The following is a 14,301-nucleotide window of genomic DNA, read 5'->3' as shown; positions in this document are numbered from 1 at the left end:
GATCAAACAGCAGGTGAACAAGATTCAAAATGTAAAAGGAACTATCATACCCAAGTTTGGGTTTTGAAACTGTGATGAATGCAGCAAATCTGAAGGAGGAGTCAAAAGGTATCTATTGTTGTGACAGCTCAATAAATAACTAGGTGAAACAAGGATTATGCTGGATTGTGTATTTGGAGCACAGAAAGAAGTTTTAAAGAACAAACTATCACAGTAATATTGAGTGAGACCAAACAAAATCCAGAAAAAAAATTAAGACTATTAGAGAGACAGTGACTGCACATTAAACAATTTTTTCTTTGCATCTCACCCACGAAAAAGTTGCTGCATGAGTCTGTCAGATATGGAAATGATTTCTTTGTCTTGGAATTGAGTTTTACAGAGAGCCAAGTATTCTTCTGAGAGATGATCTATAGTTATTAGCATTTTATAAGGGTATATGCTGCCAAGTTGAATTCATTCCTTACCCCTAATAAATGCCTGATGACTTACACTGGATCTCAGTCACTTAGCCAAGCAATACATCAATTTTGAAGTTTAATTTTGGCTTTAACCTCTCAATTTAATCTCTTCCAGGTCCACAATCCTTCACATCTAATTATAGCCTCTTGACCATCTCCAGTTCAACTGCCCCACCGGTGAACATGCCTTCAGTGATTTAGACTCTCAGCTCAATAATTCCCTCTGTAAATATCAGCAGCTGGCTAACCCTCTTCCTTCCCTTCAGGTATGCTTAAAGCACATTTCTCCATTTAAGCTTTTGGCCATCTGTCCTAATATTGCTTTATGTAGATTATATATAAATAAATGCTTTTGTGAAAACTTTAGAGATTTTATTAGGTTACAGGTATTAAAGAATTGCGAGCTGGTTTGGAAGTAAAAACTGAGTTGTTTATTGATTAAACACAATTCTTGTTGCATAGAATACTTACAAGGAATGCATCACTAAACTCAAAGAGACAAGGGAACTGCTTCAAAAGCTGATGAACACAGTCCAGCCACTGCAAAAACACTGGGCACTGCTCACTCAAGTCGTCCAGATTTTCAGAGTGGCCACATCGATCACCAAATTTATGACCAAAATCCAGCCACTCTGTTTCCACCAGAACCTGGAATCCCTGTAAATTAAGAAACAGTATTACTGATTTCAAAATCTAATGACAGGATGCAATAAAATGACAAAATGTACAATATTGACTTAAAACTTGAATACCACCCATTAGGAAATTAAAGAAAAAAAATAATAATTTTGGAGTCACTTCTGATGTTGGGACTTCACTTAAATAGCCATGTCTGTTTCAGATGTTAGCGGATCCACTGACTTTCAATGTTTCAGATTAACAGTGGTTTCCCATTCTATTATCTTCCCTTAGATTCAATGATGGAGTCATGTTTTCACGATCACATTCCCATTAAAAAAAAATGTATAAATGCTTTTCTGAAGTCAGAGAGATCATGTTGTTGCTAGTTATTTACAGCATCTTTGTTATGGCGATAACAAATCCTCTGCCTTTATACCACTTTTGTGCTAGATGACAATCACAAATCTAATTCAGTTACTCTGAATGAATGGCATTATTTCAAAATGAATATCTGGACAATAATAACAACAGCTTTATTGTAATAAATGTCATTCCAGTTGCAACACTGCCTATAATTACGATAGATAAGTCACATATCCACATCCAAATCCAACCCATCAATGGGCTGAAAATCTTTGGCTTTATGGATGTGATGTTCCTTTTGTGGGAGGGATTTGGGCAACCTCAACCAAACTGAGGATGTGCAGGCCCAAAACGCTAACAGCACTACCTGACAATGCGAAGGGTCATAGGTTTGCTGGAGTGAATGCAAAATATTGCATTGGTGGTATGTTAAGGTGTGCAGTGCAGACGGAGTATCTTTGAGGAACCTGAAGCTCACAAAAAAAATGTGTAAAAAGCAAGATGTGGATTTTGTACCGTTGAGTCCTAATTCTATGGGTAGCTTTGATCATGTTTGCTTTTTTAAGTTTATTAACATGTTATATCGATAAAGGTGGCAGTTACATTTATGAAACTTATGCAAATAGCAAACTTAGTTACCTGGTGACCCAGCCATTAGTGCTGACTTAAATTTAATAAGGATTAACAAAAAGGAGTCTTCTATAAAAAGACTAAGCATCACTAAAATGCTATTTCATCCAGTTAGAGAACTTCAGGACAAGATTTCTGAAGAACAGCACAAACTTTACATTACTTGATGATTATGTCCTTTGATGAGAAGATTGTTGCGGTTTAAATTACTTTACTAGCTTCAATTTCTTTGCCCTTTTCCTACCTGCCTGGGTCAGCTTTGGATGCCTGTTTCATGTTAAGCTATTCCCAGTTTTAGTCCTGTTTATGAATTTTTTGTGCTGCCCTAGCTCAGAATTCTGAACAAATTATGCAGCAAAAGCAAAATATTGAAGTCCAGTTTCTCAGTTGAAGCTTACTCTCAAACTATTAAAGAGGACAGAAGCATTGTTCATTTCATTATTGAGTGCATTGCTCTTCTTTACATATTGTCTAATTGTTTTTCTTTCAGTCAAGTCAGAGTTCCTGAAATTATCCTAAACACAACATCTTTCACTTTCAAGAGCTTGGTCAGAAGGAATGAAGATGAGCTCTTCAATGGGCTTCAAGCATTCAGCAGAATTGGATTATATCGAGTCAGTTTGGAGCATTCTAAATCATAGCACGAAACATGTAGTAAACTGCACCATAAAGAGATCAACGTCACTAATAGAAGGCTTGAACATACCTCAATCGTCCTATAATAAGGGTCTAGCAAAATCTTGGCCAGCGCTACTATCTGTGGAGTGCGATCCCATCCATCAGAGCAGTGCACAAGGACTGGCCTGCCTTCCCTGTCCACCACGTTTGCAACCAGTATAGCTGCCTTCAACATCACAGATAAGTGTTGCAGCCACTTGGTGCTCTCCAGAGCTGAAAGCCAACTGTCAACAAAAGACAAAGGAATACATCAATCATAGGGGAAAAAATAAAATCAGCTGTGGTCAATGAATTATTACAGTTAAGCAAAGGTATGTGCAGTAATGTGAAAGGAACAAGACTCAGAAATGTCACTAAAACAAGCACATGAAGAAAGAGGGGACAGTTGATGCCATTAAGAAACCCAACTGATGGTAACCCAACTTTCCAGTTTTCTTTTTCTAAAAGTAAGAGTCAGAGAGAAATCATATCACGCCTATGCAGCAAATTAAACACTGATCAAAGCAGTTTGAGTGTGTCCAAATTGTAAGGAACACAGTGAGACAAAATAAAATCTATCTGCTCCAAATCCACTGCAACATTCTGACTTGCTTGATCATATAGACTCACAGGATAATTTCTGCTGTGCAGATACAAATGACAAGAAAACTTCCAATTGGTACAGAGATGGATGCAGGCAATCTTTTGGAGGCGATGCCATGGTTAACAAAAAAAATACCTTGGAATGTCCTCTATTCAATTTGGGGGCACCAAAGGTACTAAAATCAGAGTGAAAGGGCTGTTGCATGCTACACTTTGCTACAAAGAAAAAGAGATTACAGACACCCTGTATATCATTCCAAGATATTATGCTTTGTTTTTAAGTAGAGTTGCATACATTGATTTCGATTTAGATTTTTTTAGATTCCCTACAGTGTGGAAACAGGCCCTTTAGCCCAAGCCCACATCGACCCTCCGAAGAGCAACCCACCCCCTTTCATTTACCTAACACTACAGGCAATTTAACATGGTCAATTCACCTTACCTACATATCTTTGGATTGTGGGAGGAAACTGGAGCACCTGGAGGAAACCCAGGCAGACACGGGGAGAATGTGCAAACTCCACACAGACAGTTACCCAAGGCAGGAATTGAACCCGGGTCCCTGGCACTGTGAGGCAGCAGTGCTAACCACTGAGCACCGTGCCACCCCAAAATATTCTTCAGTTAGAAGACACTGGAAGCATTGAAGTTGATTCAATCCGGATAAAGAGTGGAGCTGGAAAAAGCACAGCAGGTCAAGCAGCATCAGAGGAGGCAATGTTTCAGGTCAGAAGCTTTCATCAGGACTGGGGGAGGGGAAGGAGACAATGAAATAAATAGAGGAATGGGGCTGGGGAAAGATGGGTGGGATGGCGATAGGTGGATGCAGGTAGTGGTCAGTGGGAAGAATGGAGCAGATAAGTGGGAAGGAAGATGGACAGGTAGGGTCAGGTTAAGGGGGAAGGGTGAGGAGATTTGGAAGCTGGTGAATTCTATATTAAGGCCATATGGTTCTAAGCGCTCAAGGTGGAAGATGTTCTATCTCCAGTTAGCGTGTTGCCTTATGTTGACAGTGGAGAACAGACATGTCATTGGGGGAGTTGAAATGGATGGCAACTGAAAGGTGGGGTTAATTGGAGCGTCTGGGCCATAAATGTTCCCTGAACTGCTCTGTGAAATTGCACTCAGTCTCTTCAATGTAGAGGAGACCTCATCGGGAGCAATGGATGCAATAAATCAGGTTAGACAAAATGCACGTGAATCTTTGCCGGACTTGGAATAATTCTTTGGGGCCTTGGACAGAGGTGAGTGGGGAGATGTGGGTCAGGTTTTGCACCACTTATGGCCGCATGTTGATCCTGGGCCCCCTGAGCCGTCAACACAAGGCCATACGCAAACTGGAGGAAGAACACCTCATCTTCTGCCTTGGAGTTTATTACCATACAGCTTAACATGGCATTCACCAGCTTCCAAATTTGCCCACCTCCTACCTCAATGCAGGCCCAGCCCTCCCTCTCCACCCCGCTTCCTTAACCTGACCCTACCTGTCCATCTTCCTTACCACCTATCCATTCCACCCTTCCTAATGATCAATCACAACCACCTTCTATCTGCATCCACCAATCGCCATCCATCCACCTTTGCCCCACACGTGCCCCCTCTCCTTTTATTTTGCAGTTCCCTTCTCCTCCCCAAGTCCTGATGAAAGGTTCTGACCTGAAACATCAACTCCCCTCCTCCTCTGTTGCTGCTTGACCTGCTGTGCCTTATCCAGCTCCACGTTTTGTATAGGTCCGTTAGCTCAGATGATTACAGCGTGGTGCTAATACGCCAAGGTCGTGAGTTCAATCCCGACACTGACCAGGTGTATCACTGGTGTTCGCAAGTGGCAGGTTCGCACTTGCAGGGCCTGTGCTTGTCATTGCTTTTCTTGGGGCAGCATGGTGGCTCAGTGGTTCGCACTGCTGCCTCATAGCGCCTGGGACCCAGGTTCAATTCCCACCTCAGGCAACTGCATGTGGACTTTCCACATTCTCCCCGTGTCTGCGTGGGTTTCCTCCAGGTGCTCCAGTTTCTTCACACAATCCAAAGATGTGCATGTCAGGTGAAATGGCCATGCTAAATCGCCCATAGTGTTAGATGCATTAGTTAGGGGTAAATATAGGAGAGGGGAATGGGTCTGGTGTGGAGACTTGTTGCGCTGAAGCGCCCAGTTCCACTTTGTCAGAAATCTAATCTAATCTTTATCCACTCTGATCTCCAGCACGTGCAGTTCTAACTATCTCCATGTTGATTCAATTTGCCAAGTATCACTCACCACTGCTGACTCTCCAGCGTTAGGACGACAAAGGCAGTTTTTCCAATAATAACTTTCAAAGGAGAAGCTACAGAAGTCAAGGGTACAAAAGTACCAAAGATGGTGACCAGCCGCCAGAAGACATTGCAGACACTGGCTTGCTCTTTCAGGATATATTTCGGGGACCAACATCATTCATTTTATGGGATTTGAAATCATGGATTCAGCTGACAGTTCCAGAAACCTCAGCTGTCTCTTGTAAAAGGAGAATCAATCCTTATATGGAGGAGGTAACAAAAACAAAAAGAGATAAGGCTGTTTTCCCTATTTCAGAGAGTCTACCAAGGAGAGGCATGAACAGCAACTGCAGTCACAGTCAGAAGAAACTTCTCCTTGTCTAGACAGTCGAACCACTACAGGCATGCAGAAGCAAAACTGTTCACTAGTTCAGTCACCAATGGAAGTAAGTGAAATTGATGAGTTGCATTACGTATATACACAAAACATCAACATGTGACATACTCCCTTGAGATGTTTTACCCAGGGATCTACGTTTACAGCTTTAAAATAACATGGAATGCCTTTGACAGAGCTTAGATTAGAGCATCTAAGATCTTGAACATCTCACAATTCAACAACAATTGTTGAAGTCTAAATAAATAAAAAGATAGTTGACCGAAAAGTCCATTTCTTGGCAGCAACACAATGCAATCAAACCTTAGAGACTACAAAAGCAAAACTTGAAGCATGTTTCCAGGAATTAATTGCGGAGATGGCCAATATTCTCTTGCAAATGGTACAACATATTGAAGGAGGCAACTGTCTCGGGTTTTTGGAGATGGCCAAAACCCAAAAATCACTGTGCACTATTAGCTGATGAAAATTTTCACTTGCAATTGAGTGACGATCTTATACTTAAAAAAGACACTCCTCAGAAGGAAAGGAATTCAGGTTTGCAGAAGACTATCAGTGTGACACAGTGTTCGGGATGAAGTTCATCTGCAGTATAAAGATGACCTTCTGAAAAAAATCTGGGAGTAAATTAAATTGGGCATTATGCCTGCAGATCACAGTGCTTTTCAGAAAACCTGTGTAGACCCTGATCCACAAGTATCTTTCCTCAATGACAATGATGCACTTTTATTTGAGGGAGTTACTGAAACACTCTAAGCTGCAGTGCAACGGTCATTCCTGTGCTCACCCTCCCAGACAATAAGTCTGACCGTGCATCCCATATGCCCTACTGAAAGCTGAGAATTCTGCTGGAGATTAATGCCGCCAATCAGAGACTTATGGAGGGTGCATGGGGGTAGCTGGGCAAGTGGAATAAAGAGTCAACTGCAACTAGTTAAATGCTAGCTGTTAAATGGGATACAATAAAGGAACTTCGGCAAGATATAAAGGGAATTGTATCATTACTCTCAGGATTGCTACTGAGCAGGTACAAATGGAACTATGTCATCATGACACCAGATCTCACAGAAATGATGGCCAATTCTATTAGGGTGCAGCAGCATGTCCCCTTTTACTGTGCTTTGTAAATAGTTATGTTTAATAAAGTTTGTTAAAGTTCACTCGAGAGTAGTTATCACATTCCTACTAACGCAAAACGAATATATCCATTTACAACTGCCTACACACAAATTTCTTCCTTAAGATCTTCTTTCCATTAACCCTTCCTCATTACTTAAAAACACACCTTTTAATAAGATTTTTCATCTGTTTTGTTTACCATTCATTTTTCTTTCTCCCTGTGGGAGATTTTTAACTCTACAAAAAATATGCTAAGAAATTAACCATTTATATGTACATACACACAATTCAGTCAGCACATGCTTTGTAAAACTGCATACATATTAGTCAAAGATTGTATGTTCTGAAGAGAACAAGTAATGAGATAGGTGTATATGTAACTTAGTCCCCGAAACTGCTTACACTGGTAGAAATATGGCACTCACTTTCCAGGATCTGGCATCTGACTGCAGACAGCTCGGAGTGAATGGAAGCTGTTCCTGATTGAGTGAATGTTTGCCATTCCCATAAACATCACTTCACAGTTTGGATAATATTCTGCAGTAAATACAAGAGTCAGAAAATCAGGGTGGAGTAGGTAGCAACACTGGTGGTACTGTCTAGGATGCAGGGAACGTTTACACATTGCCTGTGATGGACATAACAGTGCAGACCTTATCAAGGTCTACAGAAAAAAGCCTAGCCAAATCTCAATCCTCCAATTAATAGGTTACATGGATCACGAAACCGCAGTTCACAAAGATAAGTAGAGGTAAAGGAATTATTCAGCTTAACAAGTTTACTCTCTCGTGAAAGCCTATTATTCTGATCAGCGCAGCACGTAATGGCTGTTCAAGTGATTGGTTTACTCCAGAGGTGCTCATCAATATGTGAACAAGCTGAACCTGATACAAAGCGTGGATAACTAGCCTGCCATATTAAACACAGTCTCCCCAGAACGCTGGTATACAATGCTAGCGTAACATAATATAAGGCAAGGAAAATAATCATCAATTCCTGTCATAATTTTACAAGTAAGACCCATATGACTGATTTTAATTCATCCAACCAGAATGATCCTAAAGACCCTTTATTGAAGTATTCAATTGGTTATTAAATGATCATAATTAATTGGATTCCAATACTGAATTGGAGAGACAATTCTGTGTTCTGATCGGTCTGCGAGAGAAACCAGCGATTCGATTTTTGCCTTCTTTTCAAAGTCAAAACTCATTACTCAACTCCTATCATTTCAAGTAAGTTTAGTGTTGCAACATTATCTATGGATTTCAAGGCACTAAATATAATGATTGCGCCAAACAAGACAACATCAAACATCTTAAAATGTCTTTTCACATTTCATTCATGCCCAATTCCCCAAGGCCAAATCTAAAATCAAAAATCCAATATAGCCAAAGGAATAATGTATGCTAACATCTATCCTCTGAAAGATGCAGTCCCTCTGATTTATGGCACTCTGAAGTAAAAATCATACATTCAAGTTTATACCCTGCCTTCTAAGAAATGCTTCAAAACTAAAACCAATAAAAATATTAAAAATTTATATTAATGCAATTCACTTAATATGTGCTAACAAACAACTCAGAATATAGATTTCTTTCTTTTGGATCCTATGCTTCAAACAGCAATCCCAGGAGCTGGTGCTAGCTAAAAGATATGAGGTGTTCTAAATTTCTGAACAGCTTCTGTATTGTTTCTTAAGTAACATGTTTTCTGCTGCTATACATCAACAAAACATGCTTTCTGAGCTGCCCTCTAAGATGATCAGCTTGGCTTCAGAAGGAGAACACTGAGTGCACATAAATACTTGCTGGGTATGTTTAATTTTTAAAACCACATCCAATGATACTTTCAGTAATGAAGCTAACTTTTAAGTGGTTTAAAATTAATCAATCTTCATATACATGGCACTTTCAGGAAGATGACTCTTAATGTTATCTATTGATAGCTGCAGTTTAAGGATTTAGAAGTTTGATCTACTAACCTCAGACAGATGAACAAATTGACTGGAACAGTTCCTATAAATTGAGACATGCACACTAAGCTTCCCCTAGGTTTCCGCTTCTGAGGAATTACATCCTGATCATGCTCACGCTAGTCTTTATCCTTACAGTCTATGTAGGCAAACAAAAACTCTCCTACCATATTCTACTTAAAGCTTGATCAGTATAAATTGATGGAGCAAAGGATTTGAGGTATATCTCAGGATCAGGAGCACAAGCTGTGTTAACACATAATGCATACCTTCACACTCACAACCTCCACCCTTCGCTCGGTTGGCTACAGCGGCAGTGTATGATCTTGCATCCAAAATAAGCAATTTCTGTGGGGCCCCTCCAACCTCCGCCATAGAACCTGAGGATATGGATGAATCTAGAAGAGATTGTTACATTTTAATTTCTAACTTCATTCCAGTGATCAATTTGATCCTTAGTGGGCAGTAACATCAGCTATCATTTCCAACTATAACCGATAACACACAAATAATTCCACCATTAGAAATTAAACAGAATTCACAAGGAGAATTATGGCAAGCCAGTAGGCTCAAAAGCAGCATTGTGTTCTATTTGCAAGAAACACTGCAGAAATTTGTCAAAGATCCTTAGACAGCACCTTACAAATTCATGACCAATTCCATGTAGAAGGACAAGGGCAGTAGCTACATGGGGACATCACCAGCTACAAAGTTCCTCTCCAAGCCCCTCAACTTCCTGACTTGGAGATACATCACTGTTCCTTCATGTCATGAGGTCAAAATCCTGAAACTTCCTCCCAAATGGCATTGTGGGTCTACCTATCGCACATAAACTGCAGCAGTTCAAGGTGGCATCTTGTCACCATCTTCTCAAGGACAACTAAGGACAACCAGCAACATACACATCCCACAAGTTAATTTTTAAAAAGACATACTTGCTGCTGTGACTCTCTACTTCAAATTCTGACAAAATGGTCAGTTAAAAAATCTGTTGAAGATTACAGTCTTCTTCCCTCAATCTACAGTGGTGCATCAGAAGGACCCCACACCTGAAGTGACTGAGTTCAGACTGACATGCTGGTCTTCCAAGGTCAAAGACCAAAAGCAGTTTTCGTGACAGGTAACTGATTGGCAGCAATCTTTAGTACTGAAAATGTGTTGCTGGAAAAGCGCAGCAGGTCAGACAGCATCCAAGGAACAGAAGAATCACTTTTCGGGCATAAGCCCTTCTTCAGGATTCCTGAAGAAAGGCTTAAGCCCGAAACGTCGATTCTCCTGTTCCTTGGATGCTGCCTGACCTGCTGCGCTTTTCCAGCAACACATTTTCAGCTCTGATCTCCAGCATCTGCAGTCCTCACTTTCTCCTGCAATCTTTAGTAGTAAATATTTGGAAATCAGCAGATTCTGAGATCTCTGAGCAGGGGAGATCTAGTTTGATCTCATGAAGTAGCCTAAGAACTTTTCAAGAGCAAGCTGGGATCCCAAGGGACAAAGTTCAAGAAGTGTAATTCTAAAATTGCAATTTCTGGCAATTTTAAATATGGATTGTAAACCTGACAGAACTGGTTCCTGATCCCATTTGTTGCTTTTTCGGAAATCCACTGAAACTCACGGAACATAGGAAATTGGAACAGAAGAAGTAATCCCAGTCTATCAAATTTGCTCTGCCATTCAACGAGATATTGGCTGATCTTTCACCTTAACATAATTTCTCACACTATTCTCATATCCTTTCACATCTTTAATATTTGGAAATTTGTCAAATTCTGCCTTCAATCTGCTTAATCACTGAGGGTCTACAGCCCTTTGGGATAGGTAATTCCAAGGACTCACCCTCTTGAGTGAATGGCCAATTGATCACTTGTTCTGAGAACATAAACTCTAGTTCCAAAATGCCCCGCAGCCAGAGCAAACAGCTTGGCTGCATCTAACCTGTCAATCCTTGTAACATAAGTTCCATGCACTGGTGCTCCTAATCTTTTCTTTTTTCAAAGGATCAAGCTGCCTCTATTTCTTTTCTCAATCCTTGTTGGCAACAGACTATCCACCAGACACAGATGGCAGCTGGAAGTTGGGAAGAGTCCTGGGAGTATAGCTTTACAATAATACATCAACTTTTCGGATCTGACAAAAGTTAGTGGCGGCTGATTGCTTCAGCTATCCCTCCTTTCCTGCAACAAAATATCTGTTATCCTCAATGATGTAGGTGGGATATATTCCACATTGTGGAAGATCATGGTTATGAAGCAGTATTCCATCAGTAAACAGCACCACGTTTTGTTTCATTAAATCTGAAATACATCTATATTACTTCCTTTCTTTACATTTATTTAAATTCCACTTAGGACTTCCTATTCCTCTGCAGATGGAAAAGGAGAGTACTTTGTAGGTCTCATCCCAGTACAATTGCTTAAATTTTGATGTCATCATCTTATGGGACCAACATTTTGAATAATTGTGGACTTATAAGCTAGTGCTGCGTGCTCAATTATTCATTTTGCACCTGTAGCCTTAAGTATGTGAAGAAAATCCTACTTTCTAGCTATGTAATGCCATCTACAGGGGAGGATATGTATCAACATTGTTGCAAAGAATAAAATTCACTGGGCTGTCTCTACAGAGCACTTAGGTTAATTGACATTAAATGACCACTTTGAAGAGGTGCAGGAAGGTAGCTATGAATTAGCATATGGTAAGGAGAGGAGATACAAAGCAATCTGGGACATAAATTGCTCAAGTTTCTCAATTAGGCATAAGGTAGGTTTCTAGTCTGCAATCTCACCAAAGTCAGTGTCGGACAAACAATTTCCCTCATTTCTGCTCTTTCCACTCAGTTTTCCTCGGTCTAAAATGCAGGCTTTAGCAATGGATGTCACCAAATATTCATCATCAGCGTTCCTCCAGCCCCACCAACTGATTTCAGGCTGACTGCAACGTGATATCACAGCACCATTCCGCAGGTGCCTGAAGAAAAAAAAATTAAGTTTTAGTATGTGGAGACATTGCAAACAGGTGCACCAGAAAGATGTGAAATATTTCAGATAATTTTCCATTCAAAACATTCAGCACAAGTCTCACACACATGCAATTGCGCAGAGCATAGAACAGTACAGGCCCTTCGGCCCTCAACAGCACTCCTTGGGCAGCTCAACAAGAATGCACGACATGATAATGCATTTCGATAACTGGCAATAGTAGCATTGCACCTGTAACTGAATGTAAACCAAAACTTAACTGTTAAATCCAGAATTTAAGAAACTGTGAATGGACTATGGCTATCAGTATTTCTACTTCCATGTCCTAGTATGGAAACTCACCAACAAATCTGCATACATTGAATAATTGTGCACATGTAATTTTCTGTTTTTATTCAAGTGAATTCAAAATCATGGGCTGAAAACAGAAAATGTAGCCAAGAGTACTTGTATTTCAAACTTATCCATCAAGTATTTGAAGATATCCTCCACAGCCTTTTGTTCCTTCGCTCCCTTTTTAAAAGTTCTCTCTCACACGGAAACACTTGTTGCGGTGTTGTTGCACAGATGCTAGCTAGCTTCTGTACTGTGCTTAAGTGGTCATGACATACAAATATAAGAGTTAGGAGCAGATGTAGGGCAATTTGGTAGTGAGTCTATTCAGACATTCAGAAAGTTCGTGGGCGACCTGATCTCATCTATCCTCGACAAGCTTTGATTCCTTGCCTACTGAAAATCTACCTAGCCTTGTCTTAAGATTATTCAATGAACTGCCTTCTGAGGCCAAGAATTCCAAAGCTGGACAACCCTCAGGAAAAACAAATTCTCATCTCTGCCCTAAAAGAGCGACCCCTAACTTTAAAACAGTGTTTCCAAGTTCTTTCTGTGCTAAATCCAGAATTTTGGAAACTGTGAATGGACTATGACTATCAGTATTTTGACATCTGTGTCGTAGTATTGGAGCTTCACCAATAAATCTGTGTATATTGAATAACTGTGCACATGTCATTTTCTGTTACGATGTGGGGATATCTGCTATGGGCTGGAGAAGAGCTTGCAGCAGAAACAGCAGGATACAGTGGTTTGGCCATTCTTAATGAATAAACATATATTTGGTAACAAGCAAATTCATGAAATGGGAAATTATTTAAGGAATATTAGTTTCAACAATAAGCTGCAACACAAACAACCAAAGCAACTGTTCGGTCTCTGGCTTGTGTCACTGAAATTAAACAATGTCAGTTTATTCTTCTTTAACAGTCTTTTAGAACGAGCATACCCTTCAACCACCAAAAACTATTTCTCTTTACATTGTTTACATATTACACACTTAACCACATTGATAACACTTTTTAAATTTCCATATAATTTTCAATAAGGTCACTAGTCAGGGCTCAGCAGCACAAATATGCATTATTTTTGTTCATTCTCGCTCAGAAAGACTAAGGTCATGCGTGGTGTAGAAGTGTGGCGATTAGGATGTAGAGTTGGGATGCTTGAATCTGTTAAGCTCAATACTAAATTAAGCAATGCTTTTACTCCATGGATAAAGATGGATTAGGGTTAGGGTTTGAGATGCATTGAACAGGCTGTGTGCACTGGGTTATTGTACATGTTCAGTATTTTCTATGCTTTCTGGGTCCTGCTCTTAGAATATATTTAAAAAACAATAGGTTTTATCATCTTTTCTCAAATATAAGAGAGATAAAACTGAACACTAAGCATCATAGCACTGGGTTATTGAAGTTCATTTCCAATACTGACGTGTTTAAACAAACTTTGGGCATTTTACAAGCAGCTAAAAAGGATTCTACAAGGTCTACGTCAGGTTGTTGCAAAAGGTGTTTTTAACTATGTGCCTTTCTCATGATTTATTTCACAACTTGTTAGCCATTAGATTAAAATATGAACATTTTTATTTACAAGTTACTAATTTAGTTTATGGACCTTGGTATTTGAACCATTATAGAAAGGTTGTAATTCAGCAAGAGCGGTAAAATAGACTCCTTTCCAGGAATTTATCTTGGCAGGCAGAAACAAACATAGGACTGAATCTTACACTTGTTTGAACAAGTGTCAAATTGCAGGGTTTCTTTGAGAATTTGTCATAGTGAGGCCTACTGACTTCTCTCATCCTATTTTGAAAAAGTCACTTCCTTAATTTCTAACCATGACGCTATGACATCTTTCACGGTCTATTCCCACCTCAACTTCCTGTGAGGAGTTCCAAGAACAACTTGCCTTTCA

At 39.8% G+C, this 14,301-nt stretch overlaps 1 protein-coding gene across 8 annotated transcripts in view; it reads right to left on the bottom strand.

The window, feature by feature from the left end:
- LOC148141886 (phosphatidylinositol-3,5-bisphosphate 3-phosphatase MTMR4-like) overlaps positions 1-14,301 on the bottom strand; it is a 186,230-nt gene that overhangs the window by 72,430 nt on the left and 99,499 nt on the right. For all 8 annotated transcript variants that reach the window (XR_015752364.1, XR_015752365.1, XR_015752367.1 and 5 more), the window contains 5 exons: positions 11,862-12,043; positions 9,349-9,477; positions 7,530-7,641; positions 2,782-2,977; positions 933-1,118 (listed from right to left, as the gene is read on the bottom strand). Coding sequence is in view for 4 of the 8 variants with exons in the window: in XM_087977444.1 (XP_087833570.1) it covers positions 933-1,118; positions 2,782-2,977; positions 7,530-7,641; positions 9,349-9,477; positions 11,862-12,043 (805 nt within the window). In the remaining 4 variants the exon portion in view is untranslated. The remainder of the gene's footprint in view (positions 1-932; positions 1,119-2,781; positions 2,978-7,529; positions 7,642-9,348; positions 9,478-11,861; positions 12,044-14,301) is intronic.

Source organism: Chiloscyllium plagiosum, unplaced genomic scaffold (assembly GCF_037043375.1).
Source record: "Chiloscyllium plagiosum isolate Xiang-an unplaced genomic scaffold, Cpla_swu_hap1 HiC_scaffold_31, whole genome shotgun sequence".
NCBI classification, from domain to species: Eukaryota; Metazoa; Chordata; class Chondrichthyes; order Orectolobiformes; family Hemiscylliidae; genus Chiloscyllium; species Chiloscyllium plagiosum.
The sequence above is the reverse complement of the archived record's forward strand: the minus strand, read 5'-3'. Positions and strand labels throughout refer to the sequence as shown.